At 27.7% G+C, this 19,686-nt stretch overlaps 2 protein-coding genes across 5 annotated transcripts in view; both read left to right on the top strand.

The window, feature by feature from the left end:
- The window catches only part of LOC107445832 (transmembrane and coiled-coil domains protein 2), a 24,702-nt gene extending 11,276 nt beyond the window's left edge, over positions 1 to 13,426 (top strand). For 2 of the 4 annotated variants that reach the window (XM_071183257.1, XM_043048005.2), the window contains exons 7-13: positions 3,569 to 3,654; positions 5,698 to 5,761; positions 5,840 to 6,134; positions 6,537 to 6,602; positions 6,709 to 6,864; positions 10,179 to 10,363; positions 11,878 to 13,426. In XM_071183257.1, the coding sequence (XP_071039358.1) occupies positions 3,569 to 3,654; positions 5,698 to 5,761; positions 5,840 to 6,134; positions 6,537 to 6,602; positions 6,709 to 6,864; positions 10,179 to 10,363; positions 11,878 to 12,001 (976 nt within the window). In that variant the 3' untranslated portion in view covers positions 12,002 to 13,426. The remainder of the gene's footprint in view (positions 1 to 3,568; positions 3,655 to 5,697; positions 5,762 to 5,839; positions 6,135 to 6,536; positions 6,603 to 6,708; positions 6,865 to 10,178; positions 10,364 to 11,877) is intronic. The other 2 variants (XM_071183258.1, XM_043048007.2) reach the window with 1 other exon arrangement.
- Positions 1 to 19,686, top strand: part of LOC139426007 (uncharacterized) — a 491,229-nt gene that overhangs the window by 403,485 nt on the left and 68,058 nt on the right. The window lies entirely within an intron of this gene.

The raw sequence follows: 19,686 nt of genomic DNA, 5'->3' as shown, positions 1-19,686 counted from the left end.
TAACGTTTATATATGTAATATTTTTATGATTTTTACTTTACTTTAAGCCTTTTTGTTCTACGGTATATCAAAATTCATGGTTTGGCAAAGTAAGGTTTGCTAATATTGTAGCTTTATTTTATAAGAGCGAGCATTTTTTAAAGATTTTAAAGAGTTCTTAATGTAATTCTTTTTTAGTTATAACAAGTACTATTTGGAAAAGGTATACAGCTGAAATAAATACTAAATAAATAAACTCTTAAATTTTTATCAGATGTGGATATGAAGATATTCTAAATTAAATTTCATTTTTTGACAATATATTTACAATTAAATAAAAGCTACCAACATTTTTTATGTATGATTATGTAAAATTAGTTACTCTTATATTACTTGTACCTTTTTTTTTAAATACACTAAGACTTCTTAAATAACCAGACTACATAATATCAAAAAAGCAGATAACCTCGCAAAACAGACAGACCCTCCTGATTCTCCCTCTATTCTGAGAAATGTTAAACTGCTAATAAAACAAGAAATTCGAAGTCACTGAGTATTTTTTTACCGAGAGAGTTTGATGTTTCTTGTCAGAACCTCTGAACATCAAGTGTTCTCTAGAACCTCCCTAGGCCTATCGGAGTTTCGCATTTCAGGCTGCTGACTGGGCAGGACATTCTAAAGGCACATTTACTTAATATTAGATCTTCTGACTCTGTTGACTGCATTTTGTGTTAGGAACTTGTTATGAATGGATTGTTCTATCCTCAAAGAGGCCTGCTCCTCATATTTTAGGATGCCCCCTACCCCTGGAGATACCTCTTTTTCATATTGGACTGTAAGACTTATTATGCTTATTTATGTTAGAACAATTATGAGGAATTATTAAAAAAAAATTATTTTAGCAAAAAACTTTACACTAAATTTCGAACACTTTTTTAGGTAACAGTTGAACATCAATTTTTGTAATTATATTTTATTTCATGACTTTAGTCACATGCTTTCAATTAATTGTTAAATCAGGTTATTTTTTTGCATCATTTTTTTATTTACAGGGTTATAAATGTTAATTTTATAAGATGCATGCACTTGTGCGTTGTTTTTTAATTTCATTAACATTTCTGGGTTAAATCCTTATAAAATGAAGATTATTTGAATGCAATAAATTATATAAATCTTTCAAAAAGTTATCTGTCAATTTAACAAGTTTTTTTTATCTCACATTTTTAAATCTATTTTCAATTGAGTATAATGCTACAAGATCTCTATTAAAACTATTCTGTAAATTTCTGCATGTATATCCATCTCCTCGCTTGGTCTGTTTGCAAAATGTTTTCCTGTCTTGTAGCTTTCATACCTGTTAAGATTTATGATTGTATGTTATTTTCTAATCAACTTTCCGTCTTAAATATTAGCCATGTAACTAATTTGTTTATAGTTTTCAAAAGTTTTACTTTCAAAAATTATCTAAATCACTTTGATACTGCCATCTGTGATTTTAAGTATGCTGTTATCTATTGAAACTTCAAAAGATCACTTCAATTTTATTTAAAAATCGATATTAAACAAAAAACTGAATGTGAAATAAAGTTGTTTTAATTATAAAATAAATCTGACAAATCTCTTTCATGAAGTTAGTAATCTGAGGTTTATGAATAATTACTATGACTTTATAAATATGGAAGATCTAAATGAAGTCAAAGCACATAACAGTAAAATCTTTATAGATGACTCACAAGTACAGCTCCTCATAACAACCCATGTAGATTGCCATGGAGTGAATTTAATTGTTAACAAAAGTTTATTTGTGAAGAGAGGTGGATTAAAAATAAAATAATTCTAAATGTATGAAAAACAAGTAAATTAAGACATTTTCATTTATCAGGCTATGGAAACTTGCTTATTAATGATTTTTATGAAAGTTAAATTTATAATTGTAATTTAATGAAAATTATAAAAAAAAAACAGGCATGTTTGCTTTGCACATGCCGTAATTTTTATATTTTTTTGTAAAACATATTTATTCAGTTATTTTTTGTTCGGTTTGAGCATTCTTTGCAAAAAACTGTTGTAACTAATTACAAGCCTAGCTTAAATTCTATATATATTAAGAAAGAAATAAACTAAAAACTACTATACTCAGTGGCACGACAGCCCATAAAGGGCCAGGGCCTACTGTGCCCATCTCAGTTTTCCTGACCTTGGGCTCTGGGGTGCAGGAGCAGATGTTTCGGTCAGGTGGTCAGCCGAACGCGGAACCCCCAGTGTTTAGTTCCCAAGCATGCTTGGTACTCATTTATCGACCCACTGAAGGGATGAAAGGCTGTGCCAACCTTGCCCGGCCCAAGGATCGAACCCAGGACCTGTGGCACGGGAGGGCAAAGCGCTACCACTCAACCACCAGGCGTCATTAAAAAAGAAATATTTTGTGATAATCTGAATTGTATTAGACATTATTGGACTGAATTGTATTAGACATGAAAGTTGGAAAATTGCAACGAAATATAATTCAATAAAAAATAATATCTTAAAAATAACCTTAATTATTTTGGTAATGGATGTAGTAGTATTTAAAGTTACAAAGCAATATAAGCGTATATATTTATAAATCAATAAAAAATTTATTATTATTTTTATTCATTCCCCGAAATTAGAACCTGTTCAAATGATATATTAACATGCTTTTGAAAATTTTGCATCTCCTTCACCTCCTGTCAGAAGAAGTTAAAAATCACTACCCCCTTATGCTTTTATATAATATTTAATCGACCTGTTTGAACCTACCTATACTTTTGTTCTAAAAATTAATTTAAAACTGAGGCATTTTTTCTTTGCTTTTTTATTTTTAAAAAAAATGTCTTTGTTAATGTTTCACAATGTGTCTTTCAAATGAATACATTATAAGATCTGTCTTGTCCCCAGAAAGAAGTTTCAAACTATTACTCATACAGATACAAATACTCACTTTAGTTTATATGTACAAAATAATGCTTAAATTTTAAAAACATTAATGCATTTTTTTCAATGTTCCTCTTATATTGTTTAGAAGAAAAAAAAATCATAAAGTAAATAAATAAAAACATTAATGTATTTGTTTTCAGTGTTCCTCTTATATAAGTATGTATTTTGTTTGAAAAAGAAATATCTGTCATAATGTGCATGGTATATTGCATTGAAAATAAACAAATAAACCAATCACCTAATGTCTGTGTTATTAGAATACATTAATTAGCATTCTTAATATTTTAGAAATGTAATACTTTTGGTACTTATCAACTACCCACTTTTTTTATTTTCTGGAGTTTAACTTTTTATAACATTATTGCTAACCCAAAAAGCATACTGGACATGGTGAAACATCTTTTATGATTCAGATGGTTAGTTTGTTGCATAATTTAAAAACATTATTTATTTCGAAAGAAAGCACATGTTCAACTAATGGAATAATCTTTGTAATATTTGTGGATTGTAAGTGTTTCTTTCCTCATAGTCTAGCATTATTTTTCAATGATGGATTGTAACTTTCAATTTTGAAGGCTGTATTACAATTATATTAAATTAGAGTATTAATTAATTTATTTCTTCTTCCCAGAAGTGTCATGTCAAAGCCTAGAGAATTTGCACATCTTATAAAAAATAAGTTTGGCAGTGCAGATAATATAAACACAGTGCATCAGAGTAAGTAAAAGTAATTTTTTCTTCGTATTACATAACATAATTACAACATATTGTCTGCACATTGCTTTGTACAGATACTAAATACAGTTGTTATACTTTACAGTTTAACTATGCTTAGTTGTTTTTTCATTCGTAAGGGTAATTTAACAGTGAGTGCCGGTATCAGCATCTCAGTTGATTGCATTCTCTTCACAAACACTCTCCGACAAGAGTGCTGTCAGAAATATTTGCAGGGAGGTGCAATCGGGAAAAGTATTAAATCATCGAAAGCAAATTATAATTTTTTGGTTATTCAATTTTCTGGGGTTGCAAGTGTTATTAATGTCCCGTTTTGGACACCCATGCTCTCAGCTAGATTTAAGACTTGTCTTTGTTTTGCACTAGCACAATGAACATAATATTCAGTCCCTGCTGAAGTTATTAGACGCACTATAAGATTCTATGTAAAATCTTAATTTTCAGGTGATACTATACAGCTTTATTGTTTTTACGCAACTGAAACAGGTTTGTACCTGTTTACGTTTGTGTATCAATTGGTTAACTTTGTAATGCAATACTTAAAAAATAAATTCAAATAGGAAGTATATAAAAAATCACCTGTATAAAAACCCATTACATGTATGTTTAAATATAAAAGTATTGCATATAAACTTGTGCAAAACATGTAATTATTAAAAAACTACAGCGAGTCTGCTAATTCAGTCTAATTATTATAATAATGTAATACCTGATATAAAAAATATTCTATATTTACACAATATATCATCTAAGTTATTCAATCGCCGAATTTATATTATATATTGTTTAATTGAACCAATTGATACACGAACGTAATTAAATGCAGTTTGCAAGTGCACCGGTTTCAGTAGCATAAAAACAATAAAGCTGTATAGTATCAACTGATAATTAAGATTTCACATAGAATCTTATAGTGCTTCTAATAATCTGTCCAGGGACTATATCGGGGCTCACTGTGAACCCAATTTAATTTAATCTTTTTCCTTCAAAGCTTGAAATTTTTGCTTAGATGCCTCTTATGTTAATTGTTTATTTGCAAAAAATTGTTGTTATACATTTTGAGTCATAATCAATTTAGAATTAACCTTTTCTTTTTCTTCATTGCATCTGAAACTCTTCAAGGCAAAATATGTTGGAAAAGTGTTGAACTTTCCCCTATACTTCTGTCTCAACTATTTGTTCCATAATTTCTAAATTGCTGCTATCCTCTATATTTTACTATTCCCCCATATTTTGAGGTCTAAGAATCAAAAGCTATAAAAACTGTATGGTTACTCAAGGGAAGTACATATTTTGTGTTTGATTTTTTTAACTTAAAATATAGTCTACACTAATTAATTAGCATGTTTTAGGTTAGGCTCTAAAACCATTGAGATTGAGACTTATTATGTCATGATTGTCAGTCTTAGTATCTCAAGAAATAGCTAAATTGTTTTCTCTCTCTATCTTTTATTTTTCGTGTTTTTGTGTTTATTGTACATACTTGAAGTTGTAGGGATATAACTTATAATAATATAATAATTGATAACTTCTATGCTATTGTTTGGTGTTAATTGAAGTGTTGCAAATAATTTTTTTCTTCATGCATACATTTCGTAATTAAATATTTATGTTTACTAATTCATATCTATGAAATATTTTTTTTTAGATATGAAAAAAAACTTCTTTATTCTACTTTAGTGGCAGAATAGTCACTTATTAAACTTTCTATTTGATTTCATTTAAGTTTTTATCACTATATTTGGATATTTTCATTTGCAGCATAATATTTTTTATTGATATTTTGTAGTTAGTTTTAAAGGTTAAATATATGTATAGTAAACTTTTTTTTCTTCCATCCACTTCATTAACCATTGTCTGGATTCACTAATTGCCAAAATCTACTCTGTGTTTTAACTTAAATTTGTCAATAAAATTTAAAATAATCAAATACTTGATATTTGCTTTTAAATTATAGTTCGCAATTGGTATTAATTCTTATAATAAAGTTGATAAATATACTAAAAAATGTCTTTAAATTTTTAGAATCTGATGAATGTCCAGATGATCGAGAAATAAATATCCACAGCAGTGCTCTTTCTACTCACAGGTAATTTTATTTATAGCAAACCCTAGACTTGTCTTTGTTGTGCATTTGTCTTCATCTAAATCTTGGTTCATTTTCCAGCACCAGGTATACATCTGATGAAGAAAATTCTAGTGTAACTTCAGAATCAGGTCAAAATCAAAATGCCAAAGACGGAGAGGTTCATCAAGTTCATTCCACTGTTCCCAGTCCCCATCATCATCCACATCACCAACCTCAACCCCACCCCCCATTACAAAACATGCCTTCTGGTTCGGAATCACTCACTATACAGTCTGTCGGACATGCATCATTAGATTTGGAACCAATTCTTCATGAATTGCGCTCTCAGCGAGATGAATATCAACATCTTGTGGAGGAAATAGAATCCGTGAAAGTAATAATCTAGATTTTTTTCTAGTTAATCTGTGGTTGTAATAAGTAATCAAGTTAATCTATGAAAATAATGATGTGGCATTATTCTCGAGAATCTATGAAAGTAATAATAATTTTTTTGAAGTCAATCAATGAAAATAATGATCATATTTTCCAACTATGAATCCATGAAAGCAATAATCAGGTTTTATGTGATTCTGCTTATGCTCATGTGAAATAAGCCAAAAATCATGAATTGTGTGATCAGTAACTTTGATTTCAAATGTAACTTTTTCTCTTATTTTGCATCTTCTCTTTATCTATCTTATTTTTTTCTTTCTATTTTCCTTATATTGTATTTTCTTTATTTTATATTTTGTATTCACATGTCTGCAAATAGAAATTTATTTTTATTTTTGAATAGGGTCAAATTCAGCAAGAGTCTACTTATTTTTCTCAAGCTTTGCAGGAAGAACGCTATCGATATGAGGTTAGTTACACTTTTTTTAATAATCTCTCTTTGATTTTGTATTCAATGTAATATTGCTAGTATCAGATGTATTTGTTTTTAATGTTGCATTCTCAATGTGTTTCAGCGTTTGGAGGAGCAAATGAACGATTTGATAGAGTTGCATCAAAATGAAATTGAAAATTTAAAACAGGGAATTGCTGATATGGAGGAAAAAGTGCAATATCAAAGTGAAGAAAGGTTGAGAGATGTACATGATCTCCTGGATAACTGCCAGACTCGTGTAAATATTTCTAATTTCAAACTCCTTAGTTCCCGTAGATCTTTGTACATTCTTTTGCTCTCTTAACTCTATATTTAAACTTTTCAAATGACTTTATTGACAAGTTTTAGGTATAAGTGAAAGCTATTTATTTTTGATGTTTTCCCCATGAATTATCTGAAATAACAGGGTTGCCACTCCACTGGGAGAACCTGGAAAATACAGGGAATTTAAAAATCACCTAAAATAACAGGGAATTTTGAATTTTTTCTTTACAAACAGGGGAAATACAGGGAATTTGTTTTTTTATTTTTGTCTTTTAAAAATTGGTGACCACTCAAAGTGTAATCTGTAGGATATTTAACCATGATATTTCAGCTACACTCAATTATTTCATTTACTGTAACATTATGTTCAGCTGTTTTTCCAGCAATTAAAACTAATAAATATTGTTAGCCCAATATATCTCACACAAGAGCACAGTAATTGTTGTTTCCTCTTAATATATTGTGTATAGTATGTACAGGGAAAACACAGGGAATTTTTTTTCCAGATTTGAGTGGCAACCCTGAATAATGTAGAGTGAATATGGGAGTGAACTCTTTCTTTTGAAAGATAATTACAATATTATAAAATATGGAAAATTAACTATATTAATGAGAACTATTTTTAGAAATTCTGATTCTGTGTTTTTTTTTTTTTTTTTGATAAATAAAGCTATGCTCAATATGAGTCTTAATGAAAACGCTATTGTATATCTTAAATGAGTTACCATTCAAGTTTGAAAGATACCATTCAAAATTATAACCAGTAATAATTTTACATATATTTTTAACACTTCTAAAAGTAGTGAAAGAGTTTCATTAAATCATACCAGGAATGTTTCTAACGACCATAAGCCTAAAGAAGTAAAGGAAGAAAAACTTGAAAAAGAGGAAAAGAAAAAAAGATTATCTTGATTTGCAGACTTCTTAAAATAATCATAAGTTAAATGATTTAAAAGAATTGAAACCTAGCTGTAGACCTTGCAAAAGAGGGAGCAGAAAGACTGAAAAAAGCTACAGCTGCAGTAGCTCAAAATATTTTGAAAATCTGAAGGAACTGATCAGTTGCAAAAATTAGAATGGGAATTGACTGTCTTCAAAACTAGGAAAGGACAAGTTTTGAAAAAAGAGATTCAAATTTAAATAACCCTCCTAATTTTTACTGTATCTTTAGATGTGAATTGCTTATTTAAAAACAAATTATTACAATCTATTATATGAATAATCTTAAATTTGAATGCTGCTTGATTAATATGCTATGCAGAATATGTATTTTCAGTTTTGGTAGTCGGTTAAATGAAAACCTATAGTATAACCTGTTTTTAGCCTAACAAATTCTTAAATTACTGCAAAACGTTTTGGAAAAATCTTCCTAAAACTTCCCTAAAATTTAAAAAAACTCTATCATTACATCTGGAGATATTTCTTTTCCCTAAAATTTGGACAAATTCAGCTGAATAGTTTCTTTCACATTGAACCAGCTATTGCCCTAACTGTTTTAAGTGTTTTTACCAAAACAAACTTATTTAAATTTTACTTTATTCTTTTTTTTTCTTCTTAATTTTATAAATGTTATTCATTACTAATGCTTAGCTTTAAATGTTATTAGATTCTATCTTCATTAACAAAAAACCCCTTAATTTTGTCTTTAAAAATGTACATTTAGTATAGATATGAAATCTTTTTTTATTTTGAATTACTGGCAGTTGCTATTTTTTTAGTGCTTCATTTAAATGAAATAAAATATTGAAATTTCTAAGAAGGAATTCAACCAGTAGTGCTCAACCTGTGTTGCCCACGGGAGCTTCTGAACAAAGTTTTTTTTAAGAAATACTTTTACTTTTTGATTCTCACAACTCTTTTTTTTTCTGCACTGAAAAATAACAATTTCTAAGCGGTTTGAAAATTCCTGATACATTTATTACGATATTACAACTCGTGAGTTACAAATATAGCATTTTATTCATCACTCTTTGACGAGCTTTATTTGTACCGCTTTCTCTTAAATTTAAAAAATTTTAATGATTTTTTTAAAAAGGCGTTTATTGTTTTTCTTGGTGCTTGGCTTTTTTTTCTTAAATGCGCTTTTCCATGTGATTTCGAAAATTCCATACTTTTACTACATTTGTAAAACATGCAAGTTTTGAATCGCGCATTTAAATAATAACTTTTTAAAGTGTTTTGCTTTTGCCGATTTCATCGTAAATTAAAGTTATTTTTCTATCATTTTTTTTTTTGGCATTTTTTATGATGCATTCCCATGAACTTTAAAAATTCCAACTATTACGAAAAGCGAATTTTAAATCACGTATTTTAAATAATTACTCTTTGACACGATATATTCATGATGATTTCACTGTAAATTGAAGTAATTTTTTCTCAATTATTACGATGCTTTTCCACTTGATTTTGATGATCCCGTTATTTTAACTATAATGTTATTATGGCATAGGAGTTTCTAATCACTCTTTCAAGTAATCACTTTTTGATAAATATATTTGTGCATATTTCACAGTAAATATAAGTTATTTTTCCGATGCTTTTTCGGTAATTAGTGTCATGTATTAGTATGTGATATTTGGAATTTCTATATTTTAATATTTTCTTACATTATTGCAACATAAAAAATTTGAAAAGTTGAGAAAATCACGAATTTTTAAATTCCTTACTTTTTGTAATTTTGTTTTAAATCTTTAGTGGCTTTTGTGTTTTTTTTTAAAGAAAAGAATGGAAGGAAGACGTTTTATATTTTAAATTCTTGAAACCTCTAATAATTCAAGAAATAGAAATAATATCTAAAGTGTAATACGAAATAAATAAATCTTATTTTGTTCTATAATAAGTATTTGTTTAATATTAGTTTAATATTAGTATAATATTAGTTTTAATTCTTGGTTTTACTTTAAGCCCTAAAAATTTTCTTTCATTAAAATAATTAATAATACTCATGAAATATGTATTTTTTTTTTTTTTACACTTTCATTCTGTGAGTCTGACATTTTTTTTTTTTTTGATGGAATTTATATTTTCCCCCATATCAAAAAATCTATTCTTAAGAAAAAGGGATAAAATTTAAAAAAAAAATATTTTATGCTTAAAACACTAATGTTTGCATAAAAATTATCAGATTTCCCACCAAAATGACAAAATATGACTGCAGCCTATCGTTAATCAACCTGCTTTGCAATTGGCTCTTTACTCAAAAGGGTTGTGCATCCGTAAATTAGACCATGCCATACGTTGCAGAAATCAGTTTTAGTTGCAGTTTTATTATCTCTTTTTTTTCTGTAGATATCTCGTATGGAACATCAACAGCATCAGCATCTTCAACAGTTGGTGTCATTAGATGCTGTCGAAAACTCCCAAGCGCGAGCACTCTTACTCAAGCTAATCAATGTTGCACTAACTATGCTTCAAGTAGTTCTGCTATTGGTCGCAACTCTATCAAATATAATGATGCCTTTCTTAAGAACTAGGTAAGTGTTTAAATGTGTATCAATATTGACCTCCCACGCGGGAGAACTTTCACTCAAGCTAATCAATGTTGCTCTATGCTTCAAATGGTCACAACTCTTTCAAATATAATAATGCCTTAGAACTAAGTAAGTTACTATGTATGCACCAATATTAAAAACTCATACAGTTTAGCTACTGAATGGCAATGGATGATACGTAGAAAAAAACAAGAAATGTTTAGAATGTGCAATTTAAGCTTTTATTCTTTTTAATTAAATTTTCAAGATCTCTTTGATTAAGATATGAAGCTAAAGATATTAGTGTATAAGTTTGATTCAATTATTGGCAAGGTTAGGAACATAGTTAAAAATGCATGGATAGCACTGCCTCTAGCTTTTGAAAATAAAACTAAATATTTTATTTCTACTTCTTTTGTTTATTACAATGTTTCCAATTTACAAAATGTTTCATAACCATGAAATTTTGCAAACTTTTTACAATTCTAGTTCTAATTTTCTAATTATTTTACTCACTACAATGGAGTCCTGATTATTTGTAATACAGATTATTCATGAGTTCGACGAAGGGTTAAAAAATTATATTGCACATGATTGACCTCTACATCCCAAGGGCATTGTACTATTGTATATGTACTATATTTTTCTTTACCATTCATTGTTTCAGCGATTTAGTTATAGAACAAAAATTTCTGTTGTGTGTTTTAAACATATACACATATATAAATACATTTTCAAATTATTTTTTGGGTCACTACCTTACTTTTTGAGTTTTTTGAATTATCCGTGATTTCTGTTATCTGCAATGCCCTTGCCACCAAATTCCACAGATAATTGAGGCTCTAACGTATAGCATGTTGACAGTTTTGTATGTAAAAAGGCAAACTGAGTTTTTGAAAGAAACAAATTATAAAATAAAAATTGGAAAATAGTTTTTAGTTTACAAGGTTTTTTGGATATCAGAAGTGTGAATAATGATGTTTTTTTTTTATCAAATGAAAGAAAATTGAAATTAATATTAAACATTTATACCAAGATATTAAATACTTTTCAATTTAAAAGCAGTTAAAAATGCATTTTTTTTTCTTCTCTTGATTAAACTTTAACCCACTGTTGGTTTAGAAAATGGGCAAAATTGAGAGAATGTTTTTTCCCTATACACTTTTCCTCAATGTATTAACATGGAAAAACCAGTTTTGCTATGCAAAGAAGACTGCAGATTAAAATACGACTTTTTACATGCAGAACTGTCAGTGGGTTAAATTGCTCTATAAAGGGGGGGGGGAAGCTAAAATCCTTTAGGAATATTTCATAACTGTAGTTGTAAATATAATATTAAAAAAAAAAAAAAAAAAATCAATAAAATTTTTTTATCTAAAATGCTTGGCTAAAAGGAATGTAAGTTAATTGTATCTTTAATTTATCTCATTTTTATGTGTAACTAAATATTTGCTGTAGTATTAAGCACTAATATCTTTATTTTTAATGGTACTGATATTCATTGTTACCTTTTCTAGGGTTCGAACACTGACAACATTGTTACTCATCTTTATAATTATTATATTGTGTCATCAATATCCAGAATTGATTGAACTGTGTCACTCAAAAGCTTCTAAAATCTTACCTTCTATAACGAAGTAGATTCACACAATATATTTATAATTTTTAAACAAAACGATTGCTAACCATTAATGGTTTTTAGTGAGAATGTGAATAAGTACGATAATTGTATTTTGTAGTAAGTATTTGTTTTTATGTATAAAGTGTAAAAAAATAGAAAAAGAAAAATGAAAGCTGAGTGTGATCTTAACTGTTAACAATTTCTGCTTTTTAAGTATTTTTCTTCTTGTTTTTTAAAATATATTCTATTTATTTTCTTTCATTTGTTGATTTCTTATCTGTTTTACTCGATAAGCTTCCATATGGTTATAAAGTGCTAGATATTTATTTCATTGTTAGTATTAGTTAAAATGTTAAGTGTGTTTGATTGTTATGAGTGTAAGAAATATCATTATTTCAATAATTATTGAATTAGTTTCTGAGTAAAACTTTTATTTTTGTGATATGCTTGTATTTGGTATGTCGTTATTAAGTACCATATGTGCCATTTGAATTGGAATTATAAAGCTCTTTTATTGTAATAGCTTTATAAGTATTATATTATTAACGAATGTTTTTTTAATTGTTATTACTCTTCAACTGTGAATAAGTATTTCATATTTGTTTGGGAATTTTATGAAAGGACCAAGTAAATCTTAAGTTTTCAGAGCATATGTTAGCAAGAAATTGTTTAAGGATATAAAGCTGTTGTAAGTGTAGAGCAAACAGAGCTCAGCACTTCACTTTTCTAGGACTCTAAAGGAACCTGAGCCAGTGATTTTTCAAGTAAATACTTATTCTTAAAATAATAAAAAAATTTTTTAAACACTTTTGTTACTAAAAATTCAAAAACTTTGCTTTCTACTTCAATCGTGTGGAAAAGTTTTAGTGAAATGATGAAAGATGTCGGCTCCACATTTTTACTAATGGAAATCAAAATCATAGAATTTAGAAAACAAGGTATGTTTAAACATTTTTTGATAATTCCTGATTTTGAAATCGTAAATAAAAAATTTCTCTCATTAAAGGCCCAGTTCTGGATTAAGTAAAACTTTACTAATTTGAAAATAATATAAAGATAATCAATTAATCACTTTCAATAAGTTTTGCAAAAATCTATGAAGATCTTTTTTAATCTATTTTTTAATTGTCCCGTATATAACATTTAAAAAATTCTTAATTTTGGCCAGGACCACGTGTAATCTACCAATGACTCAGTTAGGAAGAAAATATTCCTTTCCTCAAATATTCAGTTTCTTCCATTTTTCTTTACATGTCTGAAATTGTTAATTGCAGGACTGATATTTGGATATGATTCTGTTACATAACAAAGTACATAAACATAGGTGATATTCCACTAGCTAAAGAAAAACTGTATAGCACTTCACATGACTTTCTATGAATGATTTTAATTTTTTCATAAAAGTTTTAAAACTTTATGTTAAATAAATTCTATTTCTTTGATAACTTGTCTTTTAAAGTTATTTGAGAAAAAAAGTGTTTTTATTAAATTTTTAGAATTATTTACACTAAAATCTGTCCAATTCTTTTAACTGACTCCTTCTGCAAATTTTAAAACTATTCAAAGCATGTGTGTTTAAAAATTTTAATAAATAAGCAGTTAATTCTGAATGTCATGTTTCAAGAAATGTTTTAACTTCTTTGAGACATTTTTTATTTAAAAAGTTAGCTTGTTTTTTATGTCTGTAAAATCTAGTTTATTTCAGGAAATGCTTTTTTGATTTCCAAAAAGTATTATGAACTTTAGATTAGCATATAAAATTTATTTCTTTTGTAGTTTACTATTTAAGTTATGTTTTTAAAATATCTAAAACAAGTTTTTTTTTTCATTCAAAAATGTATTTAGAAATTTACTCTGAATCAAACCAATGCTTTTTAATTACTTATTTCCACAAACTCTTTATAAGCATGCTATTTGGGTATTGTTTTAAAATTTTGAAAAAAAGGGAACTGAAACTAATGTCATGAATTGATGAAATTTCACAACTACTTTGCAAAGTTTATTTTATTTTTATTTACTGAATATTACTGTATGGAAAATATTTATTTAATAGCTTTTGTGCAAACCTATTAAAACATTTAAAGTAATAAAAATTAATTAGACATATGAATGTAGTTTTAAGATTCACCATACAAATACATTTATTATATATTAAGTCTTCTTTTCGAATCTTTAATTCTTACTATTTACATAAATTTTATTTTATAATTAAATATCTTTTATTTTCTTACAAGTAAATAAAATATTATTTTAAATAACTCCTTGGATTTTATATTTATCAGATCAATGTGGGTTCCATAGTGCCCTCGTAACCTTTTAACTTTTTTGTTTCTTATTTTGAGTTTGTGATGTTGTAAGTTTTATACCTTGTGCTAGCTACATCAAGCTCTTGTGTCATTAAGCTCTATGTTTAATCCAATCAATTTGTAATGGTCTTTTACATCTGCATGTAGTAAAATTATTTCCACTATTTTTCTATGTATATATATATATAGATATATTTAAAGCTGTATCTGCAATAATGTAGAAATTTCATCCCCCCCCCCTTTAAATTTGTATTTTATATTTTTCATTTAAAATTAACTTGTTCCAAGTCCTTATTTAAAGTTTATTCTTTAATATTTTAAATGTTATGATGTTCAAAACATTTCTTAAAACTATTAAGAAACAAACTTCTCTAAATCATTCTTTTTATTTAATATGTATTTGAATTGCTTTGTTTCATTCGTCATATTGATAATTTAATTTAAAAATAATGATGATAAAGCCTGGAATTGCATTTACTAAATGCTTGGGAGCTTGTGATTAAAAGAGTTTCTTTTTAAGAATAATTAAATTATATTTAGATATGTCTAGTCAGTATTTCTAGCCAGTGTGCCTTTTATGTAACTAATAAATAATCTAAATTAGATCCTAATTAATTTGTTAACTAAGACATAACTGGAAAGGTTTGGATATTGCGTGAAACAAATGTTTTTGTAACAATAATTAGCTATCAGTGTACTTGGGAATGATCCTACCCAACTGTTTTTTACTATCTAGAAGATATCTAAATATATAAGTATTAATTCAAATTTTCAATTGAGGAATGAAATATATCAGCTCATTACTGTTAAAATTGATAGTGTTAAATTACTAATAGTAAAGAAATAACAGCATGAGTTTTTATTTATTTTAATATTAAATTCCAATCACATTATAGAAGTTTCATTTATAATTCACTCTAATTGTTACTAGTATATAAATTTTAGAACTTTTTAAAAGTCATATAAATGCCTTAGGATTTTTCTTTTATGTTTATTATAACAATTTATTCCAATATCTAATGTTTGAATAAAAACTTCACCTTCACTAGTTTTATTAGAATTAGTAATAATATGGTTTGAATAAAAAATACATGGAATATTCCTCTTAAATTAGATTAGAGATCTAACTTTTTAGAGATTATATTTATCAGTTAGGGTTTAATTTTGTTCACATTATGATATATGGCAAAATACTCTCATTAATCTCTGTCTCATTTATAAAACACTATTAAGCCAAATTGACTTGTTATTGCTATAATTTAAAAAAATATTTATTTTAAATATTAAAAAAATATTTATAATAAAAAATATTATTATTTTAAATAAGTCAAAAGTAGAATTTTTTTTAAGTTCAATTATTCATTTCTTTAAAGTTAATTGCATGGTTTGCCCGAAAAGTAATGTCTCTGAGTCAATTAAAATGCACGATCTGATTGGTAAAGGGGCATTGAAAAGTCTAAAATTAACTTTCTTCTGAAGCTGTGAATTGCTTTCAGTGCAAGAATAATATTTTTCAAGGGTTAGAACAAGAAGTCTGTGCTTGTTAATGGCCTTTTATGGTGATGGCCTTTTATGGAATTTTCTTCTGCTGCTATAAATTGCTTTCAGCTCAGGAATAATATTTTTCATGGGATTTTTCAAGGGCTAGAACAAAAAGTCTGTGGTTGTTGATGGGCCTTTTATGGAATTTTCTTCTGCTGCTATGAATTGCTTTCAGCACAAGACTGACATTCTTCATGGGATATTTCAAGAGTTAGAACAAGAAGTCTGTGGTTGTTGGTGGGCCTTTTATGGAATTTTCTTCTGCTGCTATGAATTGCTTTCATCGCAAGACTGACATTCTTCATGGGATATTTCAAGAGTTAGAACAAGAAGTCTGTGGTTGTTGGTGGGCCTTTTATGGAATTTTCTTCTGCAGCTATGAATTGCTTTCAGTGCAAGAATAATATTTTTTAAGGGTTAGAACAAGAAGTCTGAGATTTTTGATGTCATTTTATGGTGATCTTCATCCCTGCCCTTTTCATGGGCTTCAGAAAATGCCTTATGCTTTAACAGACTAGGCATTTCGATAAATGATCAAGGCTGTCTGTATAATAGAAAAAGTTCAAACTGCAAACTTGCCACCCTTCAAATTTGATGTATGAAGGTTTCAACTAGAAACAAAAAATGAGTTTCACGAAAGTGCTTATTCTTATTTCCCAAATTGTCAGTGGAGATGACTGGCTCCTTTATCAATTACAACTGGTTTGAGTACTATAATAGGGGTAAGTTTCACAGAAAAATCAATGACATTACTTTTTGGGTGTGCCATATGTGCTTATATTTAGTTTGAAGGTTCTTACATTATTGCCTTAGAAATTTATTTATGTTAAAAATAAATCATGTAGTTTATAGGATGGATCTCTTAACATTTTATGTTAACACACTTGTTTCTGCTTAATGAATGTAGATTTATGTTTTTGAACATTTTATATGTTAACATTTACTTGCTAGGCAAATTTTTAAAATTTTTAAATTTCATGAAAATAGTTTTTAAGTATAATTTAGAAAAATTAAATCAATAATAATTCCAATATGTCATACAAAAAATCAAAACAGTTGAGAAGCATTAATACAGTATTAATACAAAGTTTAGCATTGATAGATACCTGCTGATTGTATTTTGTTATCAATTACTCAGAAGAAGCTTACATAATTGAGTTTAAAAAATGTAAGGAAGATGTTTGTGATATATTTTCAGACTAAGAATTGAAAAGAAAAATTTAAATCTATAGGTTATTAATAATGATCATTTTGAAAAAATGGAGCATGTGCTACTCTCAGTACTTATAAACTATCCTTCGAAATTTTAAAACTAGCAATATCGTAAAATTGAATACGCATTTATGTTATTATGTGTGGAAGAAAAAAAAATTGTTATTCTACTGTATTTAACCCCTCCCTTTCTGTTGCAAGTGAAACTCAGAACATTATGGGTACTAAACTAGAAACGTTTAATTTGGTTATACTAATGATCTTTAGATATTTTGTTAAAATTCACTTTGAAAATAGGGAAAATTTTATGTTGAATTTATAACCCTTCTTTGTTGGAAAAACTTTTTAGAATTTTATATATATTTAGAGTATTTTGCTAAAGATAGTTTATTACTCAAATTATTCAAATGCAAAATAATTTTGACTGTTTTTGGTAATTTTTCTTTGGAAAATTATTCAACGATATTTATTTTACCCTTACTAAATGTAGTCCATTCAAAAGGAGCATTGAAAATTTCAATGCCATAAATTAAATTTACACGTTGTTTATATAATATTACATTATTTGTTTATGTTCCTTACCAGAGTATTGTGATAGCTTTAAAATTAACCTTTATCCAGTGCATTCCATCTTTTGTATGCAATTAAAGATATCTCTTTGTCTATTTAAATTTCAACCAATTGAGAAATATATTATGCAATAAAAATTCTTGTCATAAGTTAGTTGTTATCTATTTATTTTTTGGAATTGATTTTATGTGCGTTAACTTTGTTCTTCGAAGCTCTTTCTCCAAAGAAAAAAAAAACACAGTTTAAATGCTTTACACTTTGTGGCGTAACTACCACTATGAATATTAAATACCAATTCACTAGTATATAAGATATGTTAACTTGATTCTATCACGAGGTACCTTTTGATAGATGAAGGTTGACATGGTCAATAATTAAATCCCCTCAACTTGAAGCCTAGCTGTAATTTTAAACTATATAAACCATCTAACTGTGAAGAATTATCTGGGCTTTAGAACTGACTAATAACTTAAAAATTTTTAACGTTATAGAACTTTTTTTTTAATCGTCAATTTGGCGACATTTTCCCCCTAGATGAAAATTATCAAAATCATTGTTTTATTCTCAGTTTTCGAAAATTTTTATGAGCCCAGATAATGCAGCATTGCAGTAAGTTTTTAAGTATTAAAAATAATTAATACAGTGAAACCTCTCGGGTACGAACGTTTCCCAGTAAAATGGTCGTTGATGTAGGTTGATCGTTCTTCGAGGTTATCTTTATTGACTTCAAAATTGTTATGGAAGGTACATGATTTTTCGCTAACTATTTTAATTTTAGTCAGTTTCATTTTCTTCATGCAGAAATGCCACTCCTGTTGGCGTCTTGAAAAGACCGATCTATGAATAAAATTTAGCGTCTATAAAAATGATTCTAACTGATCCCCCTATGTGTGAAAATAAATTTAGCAATTGTGAATGATAAAGCTATTTTAAATAAATAAACAATTATGTTTTTTTGTTTAAGTTTGCATATAATTTTCTATCATAAAAATTAGCTTTAAAAGATGAGAAGAGGTTTGTTTATTTGGGATGTTTGTTTTTTCTTAAATGACTTTTTTTTTCAATTTAACTTTCAACTGTAAAAGTAAATCATTGATAGCATCGTCTTTGGTGCAATTTGACTGCGACATGAAGCTGTATCGTCAAAAAGAGCTCTCTAAATACGAGCCTCATACAAATATTGTAAATGCATTTTAAGCTACTTATTTGTTTTGTTAAATTTGTTGTCTTGATATTTTTTTGTGTTTCCTTATTTGGTCTTTTCTGCATTTAGTGCAGATGTTTGCCCCGGTCGCTGGGAGAGGTTTTAATGGTTTCTCCTAAAGGTTTTCTTAAACGCAAAGTCTATGGAAAAAATTCAGTGCCTCCCAAAAGTGGTCGTAACTAAAGGTGATCTCTACATAGAGGTGCTCTTTCTTGGAGGTTTCACTATATTAGTATTAAAAATTATTATTAAAAACCACAAACGCTTTTCATTTTAACAAGAGTGCTGCTTTTCTCCAGATTAACATTTTGCACCATTTGCAGAATAAGCATAGAGAGTGTTGCCTGGCTATAAACTAAACTAAACTTGACCTAATAGTCATGACTTAACTGTTACTAACTCACATTAGTTATGAAAATAGCATATTACAGTAGGGAACCGATTATCCGGGACCATCGCTATTCCGGATAACTGATTTTTCCGGTTTTCTGAATCGCTACAAAAAGCCGTTTTTTTTATTGTTAAACCCAACTAAAAAAAAAAAATTTGGAAATAATCTTAAAAAGAAGAAAAAACTATGAGGTAATACACTAATGATTATTTCCAAAATGATGGTAAGGTAAACATCTTTCAAAAAAGAAAGAAAAATCCTAAAATCTTATGAGGAAAAAAAAAATTTTTTTTTAAATGGCAGGAAAATTTATCGAATTTCGTTCCGGTTTTTTGGTTTTCCGGTTTTCTGATTTCCGGATAACGGGTTCTGTACTGTATTCTCAAAAAAGCCTAATTTCATATGATTACGGAGCCCTAAAATAACTCTAAACACCCGTGGAATTTCATTTATTGAATTACAAGTTTTTAAAGTTATTTT

Source organism: Parasteatoda tepidariorum, chromosome 7, assembly GCF_043381705.1.
Source record: "Parasteatoda tepidariorum isolate YZ-2023 chromosome 7, CAS_Ptep_4.0, whole genome shotgun sequence".
In the NCBI taxonomy this organism is placed as follows: domain Eukaryota; kingdom Metazoa; phylum Arthropoda; class Arachnida; order Araneae; family Theridiidae; genus Parasteatoda; species Parasteatoda tepidariorum.
This window is presented reverse-complemented; position numbering and strand designations above follow the sequence as displayed.